This window comes from Leptonotus elevatus, chromosome 2 (assembly GCF_054856555.1).
Source record: "Leptonotus elevatus isolate MCC_2025b chromosome 2, RoL_Lele_1.0, whole genome shotgun sequence".
Taxonomy (NCBI): domain Eukaryota; kingdom Metazoa; phylum Chordata; class Actinopteri; order Syngnathiformes; family Syngnathidae; genus Leptonotus; species Leptonotus elevatus.
The window spans coordinates 3,032,464-3,059,981 of NC_141240.1; the positions used below are offsets into that span (position 1 = coordinate 3,032,464).

A 27,518-nucleotide genomic window follows, 5' to 3' on the forward strand; every position below is an offset into this window, starting at 1 on the left:
ACTGAATGAAGCATGCACTATGTCTCTGGTGTGTTGCTGTGTTCATGTGTGTTGCTTAGAGGACTGTGTTCAATAAAGGATCACTACTGAGGCTTGTTGTCGGCTATAATTAGCTAAGGAGGCGTAACTAGCCAAATTAGTAAGATGATGTCACTTTGCTTTGCCATTGACAACAACACAAATCTATTTAATATTTTAAGTACAATTATTTCCGGTTTGGGTGACACAATTACTTTTTTTGTTTGTGTATGTATGTATGCATATGAGAGAGAGAGAGAGAGAGAGAGAGAGAGAGAGAGAGAGAGAGAGAGAGAGAGAGAGAGAGAGAGAGAGAGAGAGAGAGAGAGAGAGAGAGAGAGAGAGAGAGAGAGAGATATTGTAGGCATACTTGAAGCACTGTGTTGCATTTGTTTTAATTCTTTGCAATTTCCTGCATTCCCTGTAAAGTGGTTATACAGCCAGATATTCATTATATTTATTTGGCCACAGGATATGTTTTTAACTCTTTTTTTTTTATGAATCTTTTTTTAAATTTATAATTCAATTCAAGTTTATTGATCAGACTCAATTCCATATGACAAACACAGAGCACATTATAAAAGAAGAATAAATTAATAAATAAATAAAATACCAATTATACCTCAACAAGCAAGACATTGGTGCCAATACGACCAGAAATGGGATCCATATCGTACAGCACTGACTTGGGATTTGTCAGCAATTGTATGACACCATTCTGTGATTCATTCAGCCTGCACATGAATCTATACATCAGATGTCTCATTAAACCCTCAAATTAGTTAATTCTGGCTGTACAGAACAATTAACTGGCACTACTCCAACTGGGATTAATGATAAATAAAGAGAGAAATATGTCATTGATTTCATACAATTTTAAGGAAAAGTACTGTATCATGATATACTGTATATAGTCTTCAACATAAAAAAATAACCTGTATCAGGATATAAATATGTAATATATACCTCTACATAGTATGTGTGCTTATCAAACATTAAGTAGTCTCCATTTTGAATTTGTCCCACAGATGAGTCGAGCAGTGAACGTGCCTGCGACACACTGTTAATGTGTATTGTGACGGTGTTGAATCATGGCCTGAGGAACGGTGGCGGAGTGGGCGACGTCCTCCGCCAGCCCTCCAAGAACGTAAGCGCTTGCTCATCTCATGTTACCTTTTCACGTAGCAAATTTTATTTTGGAGTGTGTTGCCACTTCCCCCTGCAATCTCACCCTATATGACCGCACATAATTCACATGCCAGAAACTGTCGCTGCACACACTATTAAAATACTCTCAGACATACAGTACCACTACAATGCAATCACTTACACCAGTGGTCCCATTTTTTTCTTGCCCAGCACCGCAACAGATGTTTCACAGACCGGTAACTCACTAACTCACTAACACACTCACTCACTCACTCACTCACTCACTCACTCACTCACTCACTCACTCACTCACTCACTCACTAATCACGTAATTAAAAAGGTTTTTTCATTATGAGGAAGACCTCAAAATGTTTTGATCCACTGCACACACTCTCATCCTACTCTTTTGTTAATTACTTACATAATTTAAAATGAACAAACATTCTGAATGTCATATGCAAACATAAATGCTTTACTTTACATGTAGTTATGTTTATTGCTCACACTCAACCTGTGTTACCTTAACTCTTTGACTGCCATAAACGTTATAAAACGTTTAGCATAAACCTAGGGAAGGGCGCCGAGGACGTTAAAAGACGTCCCCTATGTTTTTTTTTTTTTTTTTTTGGGAAACGGGTGCAGGAAAGCCTTGGGCAGCTGTGCTGAAAGTATCAGGCAGATCTGATTAGTAAAAGACTCGTTTTGGCCCCTAGAGGGCAGCGATGACTCTCTTTGCACAAGGTTGGATGGGCCGCCCACCGTGGGCGTCAGTAGAAGACGTGAGGCGGAGCTAGAGTGTTGAGAAGACAATGGCTGATGAAGCCACAATGGCTGACCAAGCAACCGGTTGCAAGCAGCTCACGCTTGAGCATTTTTTTCAAAGACGGAAAGCATCAATCAATACTAAAAAGTGCATTGATGTCGACGATGATGATGACTCCGAGCTTGACGCCAAAGTTGGAAGCCTTGACGCGACTGTTATGATCACGTAGTAAGCCTCACCGGCTAAGCGCGGCTAGCGCTGCTAAGGCCGGAAAACGCGCACAATAACCGACCGGGTACTTCTACACAATCGGACATTCGATCGGGCGATGGAGAGTTGGCATCGACCAATGCAGATTGATGATGATGATGATGATGACTCCGAGCTTGACGCCAAAGTTGGAAGCCTTGACTGTTATGATCACGTAGTAAGCCTCACCGGCTAAGCGCGGCTACCGCTGCTAAGGCCGGAAAACGCGCACAATAACCGACCGGACATTAGATCGGACAATGAAGAGTACCCCGAGTCCAATGCATATTCATCGGAGGAGCGGGTACAGTCTGATCACGGAGAAGACACTGTTTCTGGACTACGATGCCACCATGAATGGAGTGGATAAAATGGATCAGAACATCTCTTACAACCCGGTGTAGCAACTGAAGGACACGAGGAAGCGAGACGTAACGAAACCGTAGCATGATCCTGATATTAGACTTGATGGCAACACACACTGCAGTATATACTTGCTATTCCCCGGAAAAAACGGCCTGCAAGAAAGTGGAGCACGCGAAGAGGCAATCTGTTGTGCAAATGCGGTTGCGACTCCTTGCACGCAGGTGAGTGTTACAAAAAGAAAAACTGTCGTTGAAACATCCACATATTTGTAAATAGCACCACAGTTGCACACATTTGTAAATAGTTTGCCAAATTGTTGTCAAATTGTTACACTGTTGAATGTAAATAAACGTATTTTGCTATCAAAAACACTTTTTCATTCTTGGTGGTAGTGTTTTATAGAAGTAAAGCACTATTTAGGTGTTTGTGGCATCATTCATAGACAAAAAGAAGTGTAAAATTCACTAGAATGCATGAAATAATATCGTTTCACTAAAAGCTTGATTTCTCCGTATTTTGGTCCAAAACAGGCGAAATTGGGTCAAACTAACCATTTTCTATTGTTGATTACTAAAGAACGGAATAAGGTAGAAACAAACTTTTTTTTCTGATGAAAGATGAAAGTCCAATCTTTCATTTGATAGTACGTGTGTTTCCATAGTCCAAACAGAACATTTTCTGTGGACCTTGAAAGATCAGTCAAAATGCTTAAATCGGCTGGCACTGACGGCATCCCTTTTCTGAAAACGTCTGGCAGTCAAAGAGTTAAATATAAACCCTCTGCTGTCAAGCTAAAGGACCATCTGCAGTCAAAATTAATAGTGTGATAATTTGCGTTAATACATGATTAATGCAATATTTTTTGTGATTAATTGATGAATTAACGCTTTTACTAATTTAGTGTACAAGTTGATGTTACTATCTTCATATATATATACATACATATATATATATATTCAAGTCAAGTCATTTTTATTTATATAACGCTTTAGCCGTAGCTGTCACAAAGCGCTTTACAGAAGCACATACCATAAAACATTAATAATACAATCCTGAAGTGGGAGTAAGTCATTGTTTTGCAAGTCACAAGTCAAGTCCCAAGTCAAGACTACAGTCCTTTCGAGTCATTTTGACAACATCGTGGATTGTATTTCGGGTGACCATCAAAGTAGGAGTCATTGACTCAGGGAGTGAACCCAGAGGTGCAACAAATTGCCGTGTTTGCAATGTGTTACCAGTGAGTTAACAGTCTCATTAACTATGCAGCTAGCAACGATAATTAGCTGATAAACAACTGACATTAGCTTATTTACCGTTCTTTGTGCAACTTCAGATGTTGAACGAAGTTTGAAGTTGTTGCCTCTCCGTCAGTGATCTAATCTTGGACATACCGAAATAAAGTTTTTGTACCCAAACAACGAGTGGTGCAACGGATCACAAAAGTCACGGATCGGATTGTTTTAAAAAACAAAAAACAAAATTAGATCAGATAAATAGAACTTTGTCTTTATTTTATAAAATGCTTTTGCCCATTAAATGTATATATGTATATATATATATATATATATATATATATATATATATAAATTCAAAATGTCTAATATTGCCGTTAGGATTTAGGAACACAACTTTAAGTGCAATATAAGGCAAGATACATAATTATTTTACACATGGTTCATGTATAAAATAACAAGGTATCCTGCCTTACGTTACATTGCACTTGTAATGCAATTTATGTTGTTTTCCTGAAATCCAAATGGCCATATTGGACATTTTGAAAGCTTTTTTGTTGTTTTTGTTTTTTAAGCTAGTGTTTTTATAAAATAATCATAAATGAAGGCAAAGTTCTATTTATTTATTTTTAGATTATAAAAAATACATCTAAATGCAATTTAAGGCACATTCCCTTCATTTAAACAGGGAGAGTGGAAAATATGTAATTTCAATAAAAACGTTAATAATGCAAGCCAAAATATCAAAGGGAAGTAGTCAAGCTGGCATTCACGCCACCACACAGGCAGACTTCAAAGTAAAATCCGACAAGGCTGTTGCAGTGGTGTCAATGTATTATTTGGTCTGCTTTATTTTGAAGTTTGCCTTAGCGTAGGCGGCATGTGTTTGCGCCTTTGCGGCTTCCTTGACATGTTTGAATGACGGCGCTGTTTCAGACCACTCCGCACACGTACACCCGTCTTTTCAAGTCAACGGGCTCAAGTCCGAGTGAAGTCACAAATCATTGTTGGTAAAGTCCAAGTCGAGTTGCAAGTCTTTTAACATTTGTCAAGTCGAGTCTAAAGTCGTCAAATTCATGACTCGAGTCCACACCTCTGATACAATCATAACAAACCTAAAAGATTTTTTCCGTTCCTACATACACTTTGATTTTTGTGGATATAGATGAAAGAGGAGCGATTCAGTCTCCTTTCAAGATCAGTTGATCAGAGACGTCATGATCACAGCATTCATGATGTCACACACATCTGCTACAAGCTAAGTTTGAAAGTAAACAAGCAGCTCCGTTGATGAGTAGCATACATACATAAAGAATGGTTAAATTCTCCAGTATCATTAAATCCGCTTCACTATCAAGCTTTGAACTCTTATTTCTTGCTACATCTCACATACACCTCCGCGTTTTGCGTTGGGGTTCCTCATCATCAGCTCCCCCCGCCATCCGTCCAGACATCTCCGCTGAGCAAATGTAACTATTTTATTAATATTGATGAACTCATTGGCATTAATGGATTGAAAAAGAAAATCAATATAACGCACGGAGCAGATAACTAAAATGGAAAATAATTTAATGTTATAATTATTAGTGTTTTGTTTATTTTTTTACTCTCAACATGCATGGAAGGGGACAAGGAGGCACTACCTCCCCTGCCTGCCCTTCCTGCACATCCCTGACCCTCATATGCTTCTGCATGTATGTAGGAGCCGCTGTTTCCTGCCCGCGTAGTCTACGACTTGCTGTTCTACTTCATGGTCATCATCATTGTCCTCAACCTCATCTTCGGAGTCATCATCGACACATTCGCTGACCTAAGGAGCGAGAAGCAGAAGAAAGAGGAGATCCTGAAGACCACCTGTTTCATCTGCTGTTAGTTCACACGTACATCCAATCACATACTCACATTAACATAATAGTACTGTATTATATTTGATCACTGTACATGAAGTCTTACTACCAGGGCTGTCAAAATTAAATTAAACTCTGGAGGTTACTTTAAATTCTTAAAGCGTAAAAAATAAAATAAAAAAATACTTAGTTAACTCAGTGTACAGCCAAAGTTGGTGGCGGGAAGATTATTAAACATGGATTATAGCTAGTTTTACATTCTGATTTACTTGCTTGATGCTTGTTGAACTCTAAAGTAATTTGCGCACATTGCAGAGGCAAATTCAAATAATATTTGTACACTTTTGGCATATCATCTGAGAGCAAATTACCCTGCTGAAGTTACCTCCATGGGGACTCATAAATCAACCCTTCTGAAGTGTGCTGCTTTTGTGGGCACAACTAAACCTGGAAGCGAGAAATTACAAGAGAAAAATTTCAAGGGGCTGCTAGTGAATAATTTTTGTAAAAAATAACACAGTACAACATAAAATGTTGCTCATTGTGCCAGGCCAGACGTGTGTGCCAAGTTTCATGAGTTTTTGTGCATGTTAAGTCCATCAAAATCAACATTTTGATCAGAGACGTCATGACGCAAACATTGCATTGCCAAGGCAACAGCGTTTTGTAACAACTCACAAACTTTGTGTTGTACCAGCATGAAGGCCTAAACACTCTTCTGTGCAAATATGAGGTAGCTCCGATTTAGCCGCTTGGAGAAAAAGTTGAAGAAAAATAATATTTATTTATTTTTGCCACTAAGTCGTGCAACCACTACGATGAAATATAGTATAAGTTTGTAGATGTCTTCAGGCTTGGACTCTAATCAAACGTGTGAAATTTTGAGAAGATAGGATCATGTGGGTCAAGTTACAGCAGATTTTATTGTCACGGTGCATCATGGAATGGAATGAAATCATTTATTTGAAATCCCGTATACCATTAGGTATGACGTGGGGAGAAAAACAAGGCTCGAGCTATGCTCCTTTAAAGGGAGAGTAGTTCAAACCCAGAAAACTCAACATACAACATATTTACCAGACTTTTACAACAAAACTCAAGAGACTTGCACATGTGGGAGGTAGGGGTAGGGTGGGATTTGTTCGTTAAATTCACCTGGAACCATTGTCTCCATTTTATTTTGGTCTTGTCAACCCCAAATAATTTCCAGGCTAGGGACGTGGACTTAAGTCTTGCAAAGTATCTCACTTGTAAACACTTCCATCCCATCTTCCTCGCGGCTGGTGCCGCCGAGTCACGTGACTGAATCCTGCCTGCTGATTTGCAGAATGAAGACGTATCACTTCCTCCTCTGCAGTCTTTGCACGCTGATTCGCCAAATGACAACTTTCATCACTTTCTCCTACTTTCCAGCCAATCAATTGAACCGTTTTTTCCCCCATTTAGAGATAGTATTAAAACCTGATATTGTAAAATTTGCCAAGTTGACGATAATATAGATAACGATAATTATTACCCACCCTTAACGCCAAGCATAGCATTTGGTCTCAACTGACCAGGGCACCTTCTTTCACGTTTGTGTGTCTCTGAGGTGGCTGATGGCAGACTTCAAACGGGTTTCCAATTGGTTTCCTTTTTCTTTCTTTTTTTATTTATCAAATTTTTCATTTCTTAGATTCACTTTGTGCATAGCAGCATACTATTTGTTTGTCTAAAAAAAATCTATATGAATTTAAACTTACCATTTATTTGATCAAAAACACAAGATGGCATATAGCAGCCTATGTAGCACAACAACCAGACATTGAGATACTGAGATCACACAGTCTGATGGATAACACTAACCATACATACTGTTAAATGATAACAGTAATTTATAACATCAACACATGTAGACAGATATAATACTCACAAGCATGCATTCCTGATCCCCTACAAAAAAGCAACCAATTTTGCTGCGACTTACAGTGTTGTAAAACTCTTCCTCGCTTGTGTCTGCATGACCGTTATAAACCAGGGAAGCTAACGGAAAAAGGAAAGAGATAACAGAAAGAGCACAAGATGCAAAGAAAAACAGAACAGAAACTAGTCTACACTCTACAAACAAAGAGAGGCAAAGACATTAATAACACTAGAAAACTAAAGCTAAACTACGCAGGTCTAGCAAACTGGTAACGGGTGGGAAAACAACAAAGTTTTTATACAGACCGAAATGAGGAAGGGAAGAAACAAATGCAAATGCTAACTTGAGGAGTACTGGCACAAGAGAACTGGCAAGTGAAACAATACTCTGGCGAGTGGCAACTGCTTCTCTGGTGTTTAAAAGCCTGGCTGATTGTAACGCAGCTCAGGTGTGCGCTGGAAGCTCCAGCCGCTCCACCCATCCCTCTAGCAGCTCTGAGTAAAAAACTAAGCATTCATGCTTTTAGGTCTGGAGCGAGACAAGTTTGACAACAAGACGGTATCATTCGAGGAGCACATCAAGCTTGAGCACAACATTTGGAACTACTTGTACTTTATCGTTCTGGTGCGTGAGAAGAATAAGACAGACTACACGGGACCTGAGAGCTATGTGGCCATGATGATCAAGGTACAACTACAAGAGATGTACTGTACATCACACCCCTGAGATTGACCGGTGCCTTACAGAATGCCTGCTGTGTTGCAGAACAACAACCTGGATTGGTTCCCGCGCATGCAGGCTATGTCGCTGGTGGTCACCGACGGCGACGGCGAGCAGAACGAGATGAGAATGCTGCAGGACAAACTGAATTCTACCATGAAAGTGGTTATGACGCTCACCGTGCAGCTTACAGAGCTCAAAGAACAGGTATGCAAAGAAATGGAACAAGACTGTTTACTAGTGGTGCAACGGATCATCATTTATCTGTGGTCGGTTCAGATTAGCTTCAATTTATAAATGTGCAAAGAATTGTCATAACCTATTCCTGTCTTATTCGCTAATGCTAATTAGCATGCTACTTGCGGCACTTTTTATTACTCAAATGAACGGCTATTTATACCAAATGCTTCACGAATGTATACAGAGAAGCATCTTAACATTACCTTAACTTTTATTGGCATCTACACTCTAATGTGGCTACAACTTAACACTTTATCAGAACGCGCGGAACCACACTGCCCCTAAGTGGCCAAATCTGGTACAACCTGAACAGCGATCCCAGTAAGGGCGCACACAAGCAAAACAGTATAAGATCATTTAAATAAAATTGATTTTGGGACATTTGAAATCGATTCTGAATCACACTGAATGAGAATCACGATTCTTATGGGAATCTATTTTTTTTTGGCACACCCCTACCGTTATGATTTTAGGAACACAACTTTAAGCCATTAATACCTTGTTATTTTACACATGGATCATGTAAAAATGAGAATCTTTCTGCCTCATATTGCACTTAAACTTGTGTTCCTAAACCCTAAATGGCTATATTTGACATTTTTAATTTATTTATTTATTTAAAAACTTTTTTTTTTTTTTTAACGGGCAAAAGCATTTTACAAAATAAATGAAAAATGAAGACAAAGTACTATTTATCTTCTTTTTTTTTTTACTGATCTGAAAAAACGATCCATGACTCAAATCCGTGATCCGAACCGTGACTTTTGTGATCCGTTGCACCACTACTAGTTAAATTAAAGTGAAAGAGACACCAGACAAAATTACCCTAACAATATTTTCAAGCTGATTAAGTGTCAAGATGATGACATATCATGTACGCTGTCATATTGGACTTTTTTGTGCAGCGCGTCATCGCTATAACATGGTGCGCAGGAGGACAAACGGCCTTGTTTGTTTTGGACGTATTTCCTGGACTATATTATGCTATAAAAATGCCCATGGTGTCGTCAAGTATTGACATAATTTAGAAAGCACTCATACCCACCCAGGTTTCATATATTCTTCCTTTGAGAAATAAGGAAAGAAAACAAAAACTGTTACATGTGACACGCAGCAACTGGTCCGTTTTGGTGGCATTATGAATGAAAAGCGTGTCACCAAAATGTATGCATACATGTGCTAATGATAGTCTGAAAATAAATATTACAACTAAATTTGCAGTATTATTATTATTTTTCACTTTGTGATGACGAATGGCTGCTAGACACAAAACATGACTGATTGTCACCACAATTTATGAGTGCATGTGCAGACATGTGATAATCATAGTATGGAAATATTAGAACGGAACTCGCAACATTTTTGATAATATTCTAAAGTGATTATTATTATTATTATTATTATTATTATTATTATGAATGTGCAGCAGCGCTACCGTCTTAAATATTGTCCAAATTATTGTGAGCTTCGTTCTAATATTCTTATACTATGATTAACATATGTCTGCGCATTGTAGGCTACTCATAAATTTGGGGGACAATCAGTCACGGTTTTCATTCATAATGCCACCGTAAGGACTGGTTGCGCATAATTGGCTGTGTCGCACTCCGCTGCTGTCACGTCTACAAATGTCTTCCCCCTTTCTTTCTCCAAGGAAGAATACTTGACGACACCATACTCATTTTTGTAACACAAAATTAGACCAGGAAATAAGTCCAAAATAAACAGGAGTTGCTTGCACGCAAACATGTCATGGTGATCGATAACTGACTAAAAATGTCCAATAATTACATCTTCCAATAAAACGGAAACAAAAAATAATTTTATTGTGTGGGTCAATTTGACTCAAATTTTAGGTCTCAAATGTTGCTTTTACATCACAAACACGTTGCAGATTACATAAATGACAACCTCATATTTTGCTCATTCAACATTCGCAGCGTTCTGCAATGTTTGCAACTCTTAAGTGCTTGGCTTCTACAGATGTCCTTGAATTTTGAAGAAATAAATTCTTTGAATCCTTGAAATATCAATTTTAAATATAACTTCAAAGGACAATGACAAAATAAAACCGAAATAAAATAAAATAAACATATGCTAAAATAATAGCAACTGGGGAAAAATAAATAAATAAATACTGGTTGTTCCTGCACGTTTTGGCCCCTTAGGGGCAGTGTGGTGCCGTGCATCCATGGTATACACACAATGAGAATAGAAGAAAGTTGCAATTTAACTAGTTTTTCACATGCAGTTTGGGAAGAATTTTTGCCTTTGAGTAGTATTATTTTACCTGTGTGTATGTGTTCCCACAGTGTTTGTGTGATAATATGCGTTATTTGAAGGAATATCACTCCTGAAGTCGATGCTAATTTCTCGTTGGCATGTCAATGGGTTCCTCCATTGAGTTTAGCATTAGCACTAGCAATGTTTTAAAAATAAGCACTTTTGTATTTAAATCTAATCTAATCTAGTCTAATTCTCCTTGTTGTGAGTTTAGATTGTCATTAAACATTTTAAAAGATGCTTATGGACAACAGTATTACATTCATTACATTAGTTTACCACTAGATGGCACTAAATCAACACACTGTCACTTAAAAAAAACTAGGCTTTTAAAAATTGAAATGAACACACAATAAATAAAAACTACAAAAGAAAAGCACATAGACCGTGTAAACAATTATGAAGTAAAGAAGCAGCAGACATATTTATTTGTTGCAGTAGACATTAGCATGTGTGCACTATGTCAAATTACTAACGACTGTGTGTGTGCTTGTGTGTGTGTGTGTGTGTGTGTGTGTTTCAGATGACTGAACAGAGAAAGAGGAGGCAGAGGATGGGATTTGTGGATGTCCAGCAGGGCGGCAGTGCTTCACTTCCTCCCAGTGCCGCTGGAGGGAACCACCAGCCGATATAAAATAGATTAAGAAATAAATGAGAATAAATTATCGAAAAATAAAATCAACAGAGATGGGGATTCCATCAATGTCGGATGCCCATTTTGTTGACGATTACTAATTGATGAAACACTTCTAAAAATGACAGCCAACGCCGATTAGTGGATAGGTACCAGTCAGACATTTGGAGTTTTATACTGGGTGACCTACCTATTTCTCACATCAGAATTTAATTTCTAAAAACCACTTGTCCAATTTTTACATCATCGTGTCACTTGTGCGCATCAAAAAAAGCAGTGTTGCATTTCTTTGAACAAGTTGCAAATGCTTTACTATCCATCCATCCATTTTTCATCCATGCAAATGATTATGTACAATTCTCTGCTTTTTGTTGTTGTTGACATTATCAATTGCTTATGTCACGTTGATCAAAATATGTAATAATGAGTTTCTGTTGAATTGTCTCACACCCCACATTTTAGAGCTTGTTCATTGTGTAAATCTTTGCACACAAAATGGCTGAACAAGTTTTGATATGTCAAGCATATTTCTACAATGATCAACCAGTTTTCAGTAAGTGAAGATACTTGTTTGGATGTGTATGAAAATTTGTGGCCCAAAAGCCAGGAATGAAGCACGAAGCATAGGCAGTTTTATGATTTCTCGGATCAGTATAGAATGGGGAAAAAATGGTGACCCATTGTCAGATTCAGTCAAACTAGAACATTTAATAAGCAACAGACAGGGAAGGAAGACAAGAGACTTAGGATATTATTGCGAACGGACAGAGATGTGCTCAGTTACAATCTTGTAGCGCTCTGAAGCACATTATGTCGAGCCCTCTCTTTTAATTTTTTTTAGGGTGGTCCCTGGTCACACATTGGTTTCTGCTCTAAAGGTTAGGGGAACACACAGCAGCAACCATAACGGATATGAGTCATTGTGCAGATAATGATACAGACGTGTCTTTCTTCGGCGCTGAAGGTTTCAATAGGCAAAGTTCAACAGTTCATCTGCAAAGTGTTTCGGCCGCTATCTTGTGATATGGGCACAGTTCCTCTTTTTTTGAGTCATGCTTTGCAATACTATTAGAGTAAAAATGGGATAACTTATGTACATTTATTCTAACACCCATTTCTTTGCACATTTAGAAAGTTGAAAAAATTTGATATTTCTTAATGTTTATTTGTGGGATACAAAATGGTTGCTTCTGTATCTTTGACCGAAAAGTTATGTGAATGAGGTATTGAGAGCAAAAAACAAATGTGTTTTGATCTCTTCCTAACGTGGTGTCAAATCGTGCCCTGGGTCTATCAAAAGTGCAGATTGCTGAGTGACTGCATAGAAGTCATTGTTGCAATGTTTTCATGAATGGGGCTTGTGTTTTTGTCTCAAAATAAACTGTATCATACACTCAAACTTGATCACCTATATTTTATTTTGACACCTCAAGCATTGCTACTCCTGGCAAAAATGGCCAATGGAAATCTGTATTAAATGAAAGGAGGCCAATTCTATTTAGCAGCCATTAGTTAAAAATTCGGACAATTTTCAAGGCAATGAAGGAGTTCAGGAAATCCTGGGAATGCAATTAATTAGACACTTGAGTTGAAATGCGTTACAGAAACACATGACATAACATATTACACAAAAACATTTTATAACTTGTTTCCACCTACCCCCTGCAATGTGCTTACGTAATAGTTTTTTTTCTTCTGTTTAATGCTTTGAGTGAGTTTTTTCTCTGTATTTTTTAGATGTCCTATTTGACTTTATGTTGTGCGAGTGGTCATTGAACCGAGTCTACTGCCGGATGTGAATGACGTACTGTACTTGTTTTTCTTTAATTCTCTCCATGCAGCTATGGATTGTTGAGTAGAAGCACTTTTTATTTTTTTTGCAAAACCTTGTTTATGTAACTGAAAAAAAGTGTTTTCATGTCTTTAAATGAAAATAAACGTGTATGTTTGTTTTTATTTAAAGACATGAAAACTTGAATGCTACATCGAAGGTGCAAGCACAGCTAATCAGCGCATCAAGAGTTGGTGGGGCGTTCTCAGAAGGCAATCCATGGAATTTTACATCTTTCTCTTCACTGACCTGAAGGACCGTGATTTGTTTGATGGAACATATTTGGACCAAAATCTGATTCAGTTCTGCTTCATGGGCATCATTCAGGTAAGTCATGGTTTTAATGCTCAATTGTCAACATCGGCTCGAAAACACTATAATAAATATCTTATATAATTATTGTTAATTGCCATACAATGATAACGTATGAAAAACACTTTATTTTTATTTATTTTATTATACATTGGATATGTAGTATAGGCAGAAGACAGTATTGGCCTATCCGCGCCACACAAGCCTGTGTAATGAAAATACATGGCACTTGACGCCGGGAATGGGTATCAATATCAGCTTATAATAAAATCAGGACACCTTTTGTAAAACTTCTGCAATCTTTTGGACCTGAGAAAATTGTCAGTCATTGTGCCAATTACATGCAGCAAAAAACAGTGACATAACAAAAAAAAAATTTGGGTCATATTTGAAATAAACAGTTTCAGTGAAATACCATAGCAATCTTATACAATATGCAGCCCCTGCACTTTCTACAAAATATCCATTGTAAAGCAATCACCAGACAGAACATTGTCAAATTCTGGACAAAACTCGGGTATGAGCTTACGGTGCAAGGTAACTTGAGAACTGATCAACATGTGTGTGTTACAGGCCTTCGACTTAAACCACACAGTTGATTTAAAGTCACTTCAGTTTTGTCCTTGCACAGCACAGTGGATCCGGTGCAGAAGCGCAGGAATATCTCCAGTTTTCTTTGGTCAATGCTTCTCGCATACCTTAGTAGGTGGTTAAGTGATGTCTGCTCTTGTGGACCGAGTGTTTTAGTTGATGGCTTTATCATCTGGGCCACTTTTTTGTTTGTTGGCTACTTGGACTCATAAAGCTCCATTATGTTGTCTTTTGTTATGAGTAATGGCACAGCATTGGCAATACTGGAATGGAAACAGTCAATTATGAACTTTGGCTCTTGAAGAAGTGCCTTGTGTGCAATTATTAGAGTGGCAGCCCATAAGTTGTCGTGCGAGGGCAGGCAATGAGATCCCATTCTTGAGAAGATGTCTAGTAAGTCTTCCGTAACCGTTTCTTCAATGTTGCCCTGAAGCGCTTTTTCAAGTGATGCTTGCTCATTCTCTAAAATAAATCTGGTAAATTAAATCATCAAGAGTTCTTCATCCATTGAACTAAGTCCCCGACAGCAGGCAAGGACAAAAGCTGGTGACAGTCTGATTGGTAGGATTTTGTGGTCCTGGTATCCTTTCAACCACAATCTTCCAAGAGCTTGCCATTTCTTTTCACAATAGTCTGGCCTTAGTCTGGGTACTCGTTCATCTTCCCCCTCACACTGTTCCAAGAAATGCTCCCAGAATGCGGAGTATGCCTCTCTAGACACACCGTCGCTGTCTACAGCTTTCTCATTTGTGAACTCCATTTTAAAATTAACATTCATATATTTGGTTCCATAAACACATGAAGGACATCATCCACTATGTTTACACGTCTTAATTTTAATTTTAGTGAGATCTGGTGATGTTGCAACGCTGCTTGAGAATACAGGTTCATCATTTGGTGTAGAGTACTGAAAGATATTTAAAAAGAAAATTGATAACTAATTAGTTGATTAATAGGGAGCAAAATATTATAATAATACTTCACTAGAAACCTCGCACAGAAACTTAGCAAAAACCTTTTAAAGTTTCTTCCAAGGGAACGCAAAGGTGTTTTTTTTTTCCTTCCGTGTCAGCTTAGGGCTCAACACCACAGCGGTGTTGCAATGTAGATGTCACCTAAATGTCACTACTAGAAAGTAACCTGTGATCAATCAATTTCTTTGAGTTTAAAAATATTGTTCAAGCATTTTGGCAATTTCCATATGCTGCATATTGTAGAGCAGGGGTGATCAAGTTGCTGAATCTAATGATCAGCTAATCAGCAAGCTTTGCAGAAGCCTGATAACGATCCTGATCATGAATCAGGTGTGTTAGTGGAGCGAAACATGGAAAACAGGCTGGATAGGGGCTCTCTAGGACCAAACTTGAGCACCCCTGTTGTAGACTATCCCATAGTTTACCTGCATTGAGCTACTAGGTGCTGGATCCAAATCAGAGGAGCTCTCTGGGTTATCCACTTGATCAGTTCTTGTCCTCCTGTGCTGATGTTTCCTACACCGCTTCCTCAAGGATCGTCTCTGCATTGTCAGTAGAAAATACATAAATGCATTATCAAATCTGCAAATTGTTGGTTTATGTAGTCATGCTTGTCCAACTGCTCAAAGCATTTTTTTTCTAAATGTAATTGAAGAGGGAGAAGTGGACTAAGGGACTTTGGCAGGTGTGATTACATACAACGATTGTATCTTGACCAATTGCATTAAGACTACAAATGGGAAAATGAGGTGTGCAGCCACAGATCCGCCACATTTAAAAGACATATTTAATGCTGTTGGGTGGCACAGAGAACGACTGTTGACGCATGTTCAGAGATTTTTAAATCAAATCTAGGCTCCAGCTTTTTTGTGTGGAGTTTTCATGTTCTCCGATGCCTATTTGAGCATATCCGAAATTAGTTTGTAGATGCTGAAATTGATCCAAAAACAAAATAAAGACCTTCTGAAGGAAATCCAAAAGCTGCGGATTGAGAATCAGGAACTAGTGAAGGCGATAAAAGACAACGATCGGCGCATTGCAGACTTGGAGAAACTAGCACAAGGGGGCTTGATCAAAATGCACGCACCAACGATCTCATCATCACCGGGATTAAAGTTTGGCCGCGCACAAGCTGCGGCCCGAAGAAGTGAGGAGGATCCTGATCTGAATCCTGACAACAAAACTGTTAAACAATAGGTGATTGCCAAACTGCAAGAATTGGGAATCGCAGCACATTCAACAGTGCTACCCGCTTCCACCTGGAGGGAGAAAACTACCAATGGTCTTCATGAAGCTCACCGACAGGAAGAGCAAGATTGCACTTCTTAGACAGGGGTCTCGCCTCAAAGGTAAACAGATTTATTTTATTTTATAAAAACCTGACCAAAAAGAATGCTGAAATAGCAAGAAAGGCACGTCAACTGAAAATTGTGACGACCTGGACCGCAAACTGCAAAATCCTCATTAAAACACAAGATATGAAGCGGGTAGCTTATGGAAATTAAATATGGCCCAATCAACTGACTCTATACTCTCATCACATCCGAATCTAGATGATCAATTGGAGGATTGTTCTTTCGATGATCCAAATGGAATATTTGATCCTGATTTAAAAAAATGTTTTTACAACAACAAATCGGACAAATGCAAATACTACACTGAAGACCAATACAACAAATTATTCAATTTGGATGGTAAACTCTCTTTAATCCATTTCAACAGCAGGAGTCTTTATAATAACTTTGAACACATCAACGATTATATACAAACGTTTGACAAGAAAGTCAACATTATAGCTGTTTCTGAAACATGGATGAAAGATAACAAAGGCTCCGACTTCGATCTCCAAGGATACAATATGGTATGCACAAAAAGAACTGGCAAAAGTGGAGGAGGAGTCGCCCTGTTTGTGGACAACAACATCAAGTTTGATATATTAAACAATATGTCGTCTAAGGTTGAAAATCTTATGGAATGCATAACGATTGAATTTTCTCTGTCAAAAAGTAAAAATATAATTATAAGTTGTATCTACCATGCACCGGACTCCAAGGTCGGACTTTTCACTGAATGTTTAGAGAAAATACTGTCTAGAATTAGCAACAAGCATGTCTTTCTCTGTGGTGACATAAATATTGATTTGCTAAACCCTAACAAAAATGCACATATTGAAGATTTCACTAATACAATTCCGACCCTCAGTGCCACTCTAATAGATGACATATTCACCGATGTCATGCTAAATGAGACTCAGAGTGGTCTACTGATTAATTAACATTACTGATCACCTCCCGATTTTCACTAACTATGTATGGCATCACAGTAACAACATAAGTCAAACACAGACATTTTATAGGAGGCTTAGGTCAGATCGAAATATTACCGCATTTAGAATTTCAATATTACCACAATTGTCAAAAAATCTTGGATACACTTTTTAATGATAGGCTTGATAAATTTATAACAAATTATTAAACGATAGTAGTGAGTATGCTTTTAGGAAAAATCATTCCACTGGACAAGCTTTGACCGAATCCATGGAAATTATTACCAATGCGATTGATCAAAAACTATATTCTATTGGAATTTTTCTTGATCTAAAAAAAAAAAACACTTGATACAGTAAATCATGAAATATTTTTTATTTTTTTAAATAGAGAGAATCAGAATTAGAGTTGTAGCTTTAGACTGGATACAAAGCTATTTATCAAAATGTCAAATAGACTCGAAGTCACATGTGGTGTACCCCAGGGCTCAGTTTTGGGTCCTAAAATATTTATACTATACATAAATGACATATGCAAGGTCTCTAGTGTTTGGTAATGGTACTCTTTGCTGATGATACAATTATTTTCTGTGCAGGTGAGGATTTACACAAGCTGGCCCAAAATGTAAACGAAGAATTGTACAAGCTGCAACAATGGTTTAATACAAACAAGCTGTCAGTGAATCTTAACAAGACACAATTTATTTGGTAAATAAGGACCTAAAGAAACAAACATTTAAGTCAGCAATGTGAATATCAAACGTGTTAGAGATCACAAGGTTTTGGGAATAATAATCGACTTTCATCAGGACAGTGTAGGACAAGTGGGTGCGCCGCCAATTTTTGGATAGAAGACTTTAAGTCCTCCATCTCGTCCGCTCTTTTCCCACTAGGCATGTAAAAACAAAAAAAACAATGGAGTTGTTATTTTCAGCTGGCGCCGTGGGAGTGAACTCGCGGAATGATAAAATGCGTCCTACCTCTATCAGTCAGGAAACGAAAAGCTTTGGACTAGAAGTCATTAAAAAAAATATTTAAAAAAACAACTATCGTATAAAATATATTTGCTGTATATTTTATTTTAGAAAACAAGAGGAGATTTTTTTTTTAGTGTTTGTTTTTTGCCCTGTTATTTGGCACCCTCTCCACTAGATGTCACCCTGGGTGACCGCCTAGTTTGCCTATGCCGAGGGCCAGGCATGGGGAAGAAATAGTGCACTACACAAATAGACTTCTATTTAATTAACTAATTAAGCTGCTATTTTCTCAAATGCATTTGACCCTGCACATGAAGAAAATGTAGATGTTTTACATCCAACCTTAGTATTAGAAACAGGTAGTTAGTTGGTTTGGCGTAGTATCCACAAGGTACATAATTAACTCATTCCACCATTCCGGTATCAAATACTGCCCCTAATAGAACAAACACTCATCAAAATTATATATATTCAAACTAAAAATAATCAAGGAATGACAAATAGAGAATATGCTATAAAATTTGAAGTCCTGTGTCAAATTAAGAGATTTGAGTCCCATTTGATATGTGCAGTGTGCTGTTTTTATCCCAAAGTGTCAGTTCCATACGGGGATGACGTTAAGGTTTGAGGGGGGGAAAAATACGGATGTCTAATACAATTTAAAAAATCAAATTACCAGAGGTGGGAATTCCGTTAACATTGACAGAAGGTACGTCAATCCATCAATGACATTTTAATGGTGAATTACTTGTTGATGGATGCCCAATACGAATGACAGACACCCATTTCGCTGAGGGAAGACGAATTGTGGATTCAAGATTACAATGTGGTAAATTGCTATGTACTGTATGTATTCTGGCTCTGTCTATAAGAATCTGTACTTAAAAATATCATACAGTTAGGTGTACTATTTTTAGAGATCTTAACTGTTTAAAAAGTTTATTTTTTTAATGATTCATTACATTTTGTTGACAATGTGGGGGTCTATATCTTAGAAATGTCCAGTATTGGTGGGGTGAAATTGAAATACAAGAGGTGTATCTCATGCGGGACACCCAGCTATTACTATACTTTACTCTCCCACATTGATTTTGATCTCACAGGTCACATAACATGGAAACTATTGAGCTACAATGCTATTTTTTACGTATAAAAATTCATAGAAAATCTTGAAAGATGTGAAATTTAAAAAGAGGGGTATCTCATGCAGGAGGCCCAGTGCCAATATCCCACACCAAATTTAAGTTCACAGGTCACATGACCTGGAAGCTATTGAGCTAAAATGCAAATTTTTATGTATAAAAATTCATAGGAAATATTGAGAGAAATATAATTGAAAATAACGAAAAAGCGTATTTCATGCGGCAGGCCTAGTACTTTTTATCTCACCATGATTTCGAGTCGATAGGTCACAAAAAAAGGATTCCCGGGCCACTTTTTCTCCCCAATCTGCACGTGATACTGACCAATTCTGAACCCTGTCGAACTCTGGCGAAACGCAACTCAGTGGGATAGGGGCTTAAGAAAGCATGTAAGTAAATCGTTTTACAAACATGTAACATGAGCAGATCAGGAAACAAGTACATTTTCCTCACTCCGTATAGTTGCAAATGATTATGGTTAAATTATAACCCGCCTTCAGATTTTAGCAAAGAAAAAAACACCAAGTTGAGTTACACTCTTTGTAGACTAGTTTGTAGTTATAGTTACTTAGATAATATGTTCGATATGGCAACTTGTTACACATCACTACCTTCTAAAAATCAGAACCCACAGACACAAACACGTTTGGTTCTGCAACCCACAGATTGAGTCTGACTGCTTTAAGTAGTCTCATGGGGGAGAGGCAGGGGCAAGATGGTATTTGTATGCTTGGTGGCATAGTGCCACTTGTCAATTATCGGCCCCCAAAGAGACCTGAAGCACTGAACCTAAAGAAAAACACCATGAGAAGGTTGCTGGCCAGATTTGGCTCTTCCCTGTTAAGCGCAGGAAAAGCCAAAGTAAGGGTTGTCAGATCAGTCTCTCCCCCACCAGTATCCTCACCATCACAAGACCACCACCACCAAAGGACAAATGGTGATTGACTGCGGTGTGAGAACAGATGTCCATCCGGGGAAAAGCGACAAAGGTGCAGGCACTTCACAGAACACAAATGCATTAGACCATCTCTGCCTTAACAAGGACAGCAACTGTTTTCATGCTTACCACATGGCATTGGGGGAAAAAATCAGTATGAGAAAAAAAAAGAGGCAGATGTGCTTGTTGAATAGCCAGTTTCTATGCTTGCTGCTTTACATAAAATAAAGTTACTGGGAAAAGGTAGCAGATTGTGGTGGCCATGGCTCAGTAACCAGAAGGTTGGCTGTTCGATCTCCGCTCTCCCAAAGTCATGTGTCATTGTGTCCTTGGGCAAGGCACTTCACACACATTGTCTCCAGTGCTACTCACACTGATGGTGCGAATGTTTGGTGGTGGTCGCACACTGGCAACCGTCAGCCTGCCCCAAGGCAGCTGTGGCTATTAAAGTAGTTTACCGCCACCAGAGTGTGAATGTGTGAGTGCATCAATAATGTATCTATTCCATTGTAAAGCGTCTTTGAGTGTCTAGAAAAGCGCTAAATAAATCCGATGCATATGTAATTTGATTCTCTAATATTATTCAATTTTATTCTGCCTGTTTTTTGGCATCACTACTTACACATTTTTCATCCAATTCACTCCGTTCCAATTTCAAACTATTCCCAATATTCGCGCCATGGGCACTTTCATTTTTTTCATTCCCAAGATGTACGCCTTACCCACAATTCCCCATTTTATACCATACTTTTACCCACTCATTCTTAATGGGAGATTCTGCATTTCACATTTACTTTCACATTTTTAATCCGATTCACTTAATTCCAACTTCAATATATTCCACCAATTCACGCCATGAGCTCTTCCATCTTTTTCAGTTCCAAATTTCACACTTTACCCACAATTCCCAATTTTATACCCTACTATTCCACAGTCATTCCCAATAGCAGATTCAACATTACACATCTACATCCTTTCAAAGTAACATTCAAAACATTTAACTCATTCATTTCACTTAAAGGATGAATATTCCCTACTTTATTCTTCACACCTTTGTACCCTACTTCATATTTCACACCTTACCCCTTTCTACAACTTCTACATTTATTTGCCTATTCAAACCGTTCCAACTTTCAACTGTTCAGCTTTTACCCGACGGCACTGACCACACATAAGACATTTCCCGCCACTGCCCCCCTCTACTCATCTTGGCCAACTGTTCAAGTACGCCCAGGATTCTCGCCCCCTCACCTGCCCGGGGCGGCGGCCATCTTGGCTAATTGATTAGTTACTCATTAGTTAAAATTACAAAATACAAAGTATTATGATGTAAATATCGACTTTAACGGGAAATCTGACTTAAGTCGAAATTCGTGTTACATCGCCAGCGTAGGAACGGAACTCTGCTGTAACTTGAGGACTCTGTAATTTCTTTGTGAATTGACAATTTTTTAAAGTAAAAATAACTACAATTTCTGTAATGTCCCAAATGGTATCATTCATTGTATTATTATTATTTTTGAAAGGACATCTATTGAGGTATAGGTAAAGGGGAAAGCTTGAGAGGGTGAATAATACGCAAAGAAAATAATTTGACTTACGGATCCTGCCTCTAAGGCACATGTGTCAAGATCAGGTCATCGAGGACCAGAGTTCTGCATGTTTTCGAGGTTTCTCTACTCCAACACACCTGATTCAATGATCAGGATCATTATCAGGCTCCTGTTGATGAGCTTAAATATGAATCAGCTGTGTTGAACGTGGGAAACCTTGAAAACATGCAGGACTCAGGCCTTCGAGGACCGGATTTTGACACCACTCCTCTAAGGCATCAGCTCTACCAAGTAGACATTTCATGAGATCTAAAATTATAAATAACAGTCGCATCATGGATCAGTTGTAGAGTGGTGCAATTTTTAACTCAATATCTGTTTTTTCATCACTTATTGGCTATGTTTTAAAAGATTAATATTTTTTTTTTGTCATAAACAGTTAAAAACTATACTTTAATTATAGGGAAAAAAACTTTTTACGAGAAAGTAAATTTGTTGTTTCACAGTATCTTTCTGGCGCCGCAGCTGCCGGAAAAAGCCAGTTGTTTTTTTTTACGATTAAAAAAACATGTATTTATTTTTTTTACAGTGAAGTAAGAGTGGGAAATGGTCATGGCAGTGTGATGTGGAAGGACAACTTGTTCAAAGTGGACAAAATAAGGTGTAAAAAAAAAATAACATAAGAGTGAAAATGTGTGATATTTAAGAGGTGCCCTCAATTGGCTGTGGCAATAACAACATATGATGGAATCAAGCACAAGAAAGCACTCACTATTGAATCTAGCTTTTAATAATCACACTTTATGTCTGTCGAGCAGCCATTTTGAGTTGTGCGATTGTGTTTAGCTATAGGTTTAAACTTATTGACAGGTGGGGAGGGATTGAGGGGACTAACTTGTGGCTCCACTGGTGTCTCTCATTTGCCTAAAATAAGTTTATGGCATTGTTTGGAGTACACTGTGCATGTGTGTGCGCAACTCATTTGCAGTATCATGTCAGTATTATCTGTGCACAGCTTTCTCTTGCGTGTGTGTGTTTTGCGGATAAGTAAACAGGTGGTAATGAACCAAGATGAATCCCCAACGAAACAAGAGCTCTGCCCACCTAAGTTAAATATGTGACACGCTCTTCTAATAATGCATCAGATTTAAATAGCGCTTTTCTATTTAATCAGATACTCAAAGACGCTTTACAATGGAACGGATACATTATTCATGCACTTACACATCCACACTGTGGTGCCAGTAAGCTACTTAAGTAGCCACAGCTGCCCTGGGGCAGGCTGACAGAAGCAAAGCTGCCAGTGTGCGCCTACAGCCTCTCCGGCTACCATCAAACATTCGCACCTTCCATATATACACTGGAGTGAGTAGCACTGGAGGCAATGTGTGTGAAGTGCTTTGCCCAAGGACCAGGGTTATTATAGTTTTGGATTTTTTCATTTTAGTTAGTTTTTATTTCATTTTGAGTTTTGTTTTTTAAATTGAGTTAGTTTTAATTAGTTTCCAGGGTGAGTCAGTTAGTTATTAGTTGTAGTTATTTCATAAATGCTTAGTTTTAGTTAGTTTCAGTATTGTTTTTTTAATTTAAGTGTGTATTACTACTTGTGCGCAATATTTAAAGTAGTAATACACACTTTAAACACCATGGGAGCAACGTCATCTGAAGGTGCTTTTCTATTGGCTGCTGCAAGAGGACGTCATTTTTGTGTGACACACTTTCAAATGTCCTTATTCTGGTTAATTTAAAAATAAATCATCCCCAAAGGCTCATGCATTAAATGGATTAACAAAGACTAAAACAAAGGACATTTTAATTATATAAAATATAAAATGTAGTTTGTTAGTTTTCGTTTTTCAAAAAGCATTTTTGTTTTTATATTATTTAGTTAACCAATTCGTTTTTTTTTATTTTAGTTTTAGTTAACTAAAATAACTTTGCCAAGGACACAACACTTGAGGAGAGCAGGGATCGAACAGCCAACCTTCTGGTTACTGATCTAGCGTATCTACACCCTGAGCCACGGCCAACACACTTTCTCATTCACATCGAGCCCTAGTCCAGTATCGCTTTCAGGATACTAGACTACCGGTTAATCGGCAAATATTCAGTTCCAACTGTGGCCATCATAAGTGTTTGAGTGTACAACCAATCATATAAAAAAAAGAAAAAAAGAAAGGCAATTCACATGCTAGGAGTGCTGCTCTCAATGAGTGGCAAATGCTTGGGAACATGGTTTTGCCTGGATTCAAAAAAGGTTGCAAACAATTTTACTTGTGGCAAACATTTTTTTCTTGCCAATCCAACAGTGGCAAGTGTTTGAAAACCAGTAATTTGGAAAATGTTTTTTTTTTTTTTTTTGCCAATGCTACAGACCAAGTAAACATGGTTTTAATATATGTGGACTTGTAACAAGTTTGAGCAATGCTAGTCTATTGCAATGGGTGTGTGTCGTAACTTAACTGGGCTTTATCAGATAATTCTAGGTTTGGCTACAAGAGGGCAGAGACCGTAAATAAAGACAAGATTCAAAAGGTTGATTCAGGTGGACAATGTATTGACAAATTGTGATTAAGATAAACAAAATAAGCCCAAAAATAATTATTACAGAATTGCAGTCATTACAGGTTCACACAATGCACTAGTGTTGCACGTGTACCATACCTCGATTTTTTGGGCGGGGAAAACGGCTCGGTATCCCCCAAAAATTTGAGCACCGGTACTTCAAAAAATAAATACGAGACAGCCCGCCAACGCTATTTGAAAGACGAGTACACATATTCGCATGGCCACCTATCTACTGATATGCGGAAAACGCCTTAAGCGGCACGCCGCTTTCAGCTTGTGTGCGAGAGGGCTCAGGAAGATGGCTTCACGCACTCAACATTGACAAGCTCGCTGGCCGTGCACTCCTTGTTGAGAAGCATATCGAGCCAATTAAGGCGTCACGCACTGTAGACTGCAAGCACTCGCTGGCCATCCACTCCTCATTGATAAGTACAATGCTCAAAGTGTCTATGGAACTTTTTTCTTACATGGCCGACAGCCACGGCAAGCTAACTGACATTTTGTAACAAGAGCAAATGTTTTTTTCGCGGAGAAGCAGAAAAAAAAAAAAACAACAACAATCTCTCCTGGCCCTGCAGTTGAATCAAGGTGCGCTCAATGAACAGGCACACAGTAGAAAAATCACAGCTATGCATGGAAAAAGCCCAGATGACTGACAGAGCGACAGGTAGTTACACTTCCCTTAAAAAATAAGTCGAGTGTGAATTATTCTGTTCCCAGTTTGTAGTATTTGATTACATATTCGGCTAATTGGGAGCGTAATGGAGAAGAGCAGAGACATGCACACTTAAGCAACATTACATTAAGTCATGGGAAAAGTGCCACTGTATTACCAATATTTAAAACAGATAACAACAAATGCAGTACTTCAAGAATATGGCATGCAATGTGAAAGCACATACATAAATAAATTAACATGTATATATCCTAATATTTTGAATTAATAAAAAATACAAGTAATTTAGCTGCTTTTGCTGATGTTTTAGATTTTTGTCAAGGTACCGTTTCAGTACTGGTATCGAGGTATTTAAGCAGGTATAGTATCAAAGTCAAAACGTTGGTATCGTGACAACAGTACAATGTGCACAATCACAGTCAAAATCATGAGTTTCTCCCTCGACCAGAAAGTTCTCTCGCAGTGAGATCATACGAGCGCGACTGGCCTTTGGCTTGTGAGTTGCTTTCATTGTTGTACCAATGTGCAGATATCCAGAGAGGAAGGTTGAGTTGTGGCAGCACTCAATGTGAGAGAGAAGAAACAGGTTAAAGAGCCTCCTACCGGACCCTGGCCCCACGTCAATCGTTGACTGACAGAGGGTGTTCTTGGCCTCCTGTCCTATGTTCGTAGCCCACCATCAATGGAGTTGGCGTCAAGACACCTGGCCTGAATGAATCAAACAACTCCATCACAGTCATAATCTAACATTAGGCTAGCATTAGCATTTAAATCTATAGCCATCAGAGCTTACATTTCAAAACATAAAAGGTTACACACGCGCACGAACAAATCCACAGACGAAGTGTATCCTGGCAACACATTATTTCATTAGCATTAGCAATAGCACAATGCTCACCAGTTCAGTGGATGGTAGAAAAATGCATGAACAGGTCTCAAACATAAATTGGTCTGGTTCAAAAAGTTGTTAAAGAACAGTTTAGGTACCAGAAAACCAAACATAGTTGAGTGGCAAAGTCAAAGTTCTGAGACGCGCCTGCGCCTGCGCCTGCGCCTGCGCCTGCGCCTGCGCCTGCGCCTGCGCCTGCGCCTGCGCCTGCGCCTGCTCCTTGGCTTCTCTCCCACCTTACTGAAGAGCGTGAAGCCAAGACAGCTTGTATAGTGTCTGACTGATGATTAGTTGATTAAAACCAGGTGATGTGTGTCATGGTGTGTTCAGGTACTTGCAGGAATGTAAAGGAAAAAAACTATAGAGGCAAAAAGTATTTTTAGCCCTGGTTACTCATTTGTGCAGAATATTCACAAGCATTTGCTGTTCAGTGAGATATTGTAGTGTGTTGTGTGTAAGGCGTTTCCAACACTTCATCAAGACAAAAAGTCAGGAACTTGTTCTATCTTAGGGAGCCAAAACTGTAAGCCCCCTTTATTTCTCACCCTGCTCAACACAACTCTCTCGTCGCCCCGCTCTGACGTCATTACCCTGAGATACCTTCCTTTTTAATGTTTACAATATCAGCATGGACAGCAGAAATTCTCCACATGGATCATCATGCTAGGTATGAGGAAATTACACAAAGAGTAATAGGCAATGAGGAGAACTCTATATGTTATACAACACCTGTTTGGATGTGTTTAAGGACACAAATAGGCAGTTGACAAGGGCCGACCTAGAAGTAATAAAGTTTTTGTGTTAAATTCAGTGATGGACAACAGAAAACTGAATGCTTGGGTTGGGTCCATAGATTTGCCTGCTGTTCCAAGAGATGGCAAAAGGTCCTAAAGGTTCCCTGAGAGTGGTATTCATGATAAATCATTTTATTTTGAATGAGCATTCCTTTACAGTCCACAATGACCTAATTTCAAGTTATCTAAAGTCATGTCGGGGATGTGGTGAAGTGGGCGTGGCCAGCCAGCCCCACAAATAGCATGCACGCAAAGCAGAGACGAAGGGATTGAAGAAGCAGCAGATGTGGACTTTAGTGAGCCCGCCTGCTTAATTCCTGACCGTTGCATGCCATTTATGACCGGCCAGTGAACGAGTGCCCACCAATCAGCTGTGGCGGCAGTGGCGACCATGTGCCGAGGTGACCTTCGCCACCGGGTTAAAAAGTCAGATGACGCTCCTCTGCCATCCTCACTCTGCCAACGCTTGCACTGCATTTGCCACAGCACCCTGAGTACGCCGCCAACATCGTCGTCATCATCACCTTCATCTTGAACCTTCTGACCTAAACAGCAGCTTGAGGGTAAACATTTTTATGCCACTTACATCCAACTTCTTCGGTAA

The 27,518-nt window shown here is 38.6% G+C and overlaps 2 protein-coding genes and 2 pseudogenes across 6 annotated transcripts in view; 3 read left to right on the plus strand and 1 right to left on the minus strand.

Moving 5' to 3' along the window:
• The window catches only part of itpr3 (inositol 1,4,5-trisphosphate receptor, type 3), a 197,050-nt gene extending 184,247 nt beyond the window's left edge, over positions 1-12,803 (plus strand). For all 5 annotated transcript variants that reach the window (XM_086069875.1, XM_086069876.1, XM_086069879.1 and 2 more), the window contains 5 exons: positions 1,047-1,165; positions 5,480-5,645; positions 8,054-8,214; positions 8,293-8,454; positions 11,294-12,803. In XM_086069875.1, the coding sequence (XP_085926001.1) occupies positions 1,047-1,165; positions 5,480-5,645; positions 8,054-8,214; positions 8,293-8,454; positions 11,294-11,404 (719 nt within the window). In that variant the 3' untranslated portion in view covers positions 11,405-12,803. The remainder of the gene's footprint in view (positions 1-1,046; positions 1,166-5,479; positions 5,646-8,053; positions 8,215-8,292; positions 8,455-11,293) is intronic.
• A 1,196-nt stretch (positions 12,804-13,999) lies between these two features.
• On the minus strand, positions 14,000-15,543 carry LOC147178166 (uncharacterized; annotated as a pseudogene).
• Positions 15,544-16,039: 496 nt separating this feature from the next.
• LOC147178167 (uncharacterized) lies at positions 16,040-27,463 on the plus strand (annotated as a pseudogene).
• Positions 27,380-27,518, plus strand: part of LOC147178168 (myosin-7-like) — a 94,777-nt gene continuing 94,638 nt past the window's right edge. The window contains exon 1 of the mRNA XM_086070000.1: positions 27,380-27,477. The gene's annotated coding sequence lies outside the window, so the exon portion shown is untranslated. The remainder of the gene's footprint in view (positions 27,478-27,518) is intronic.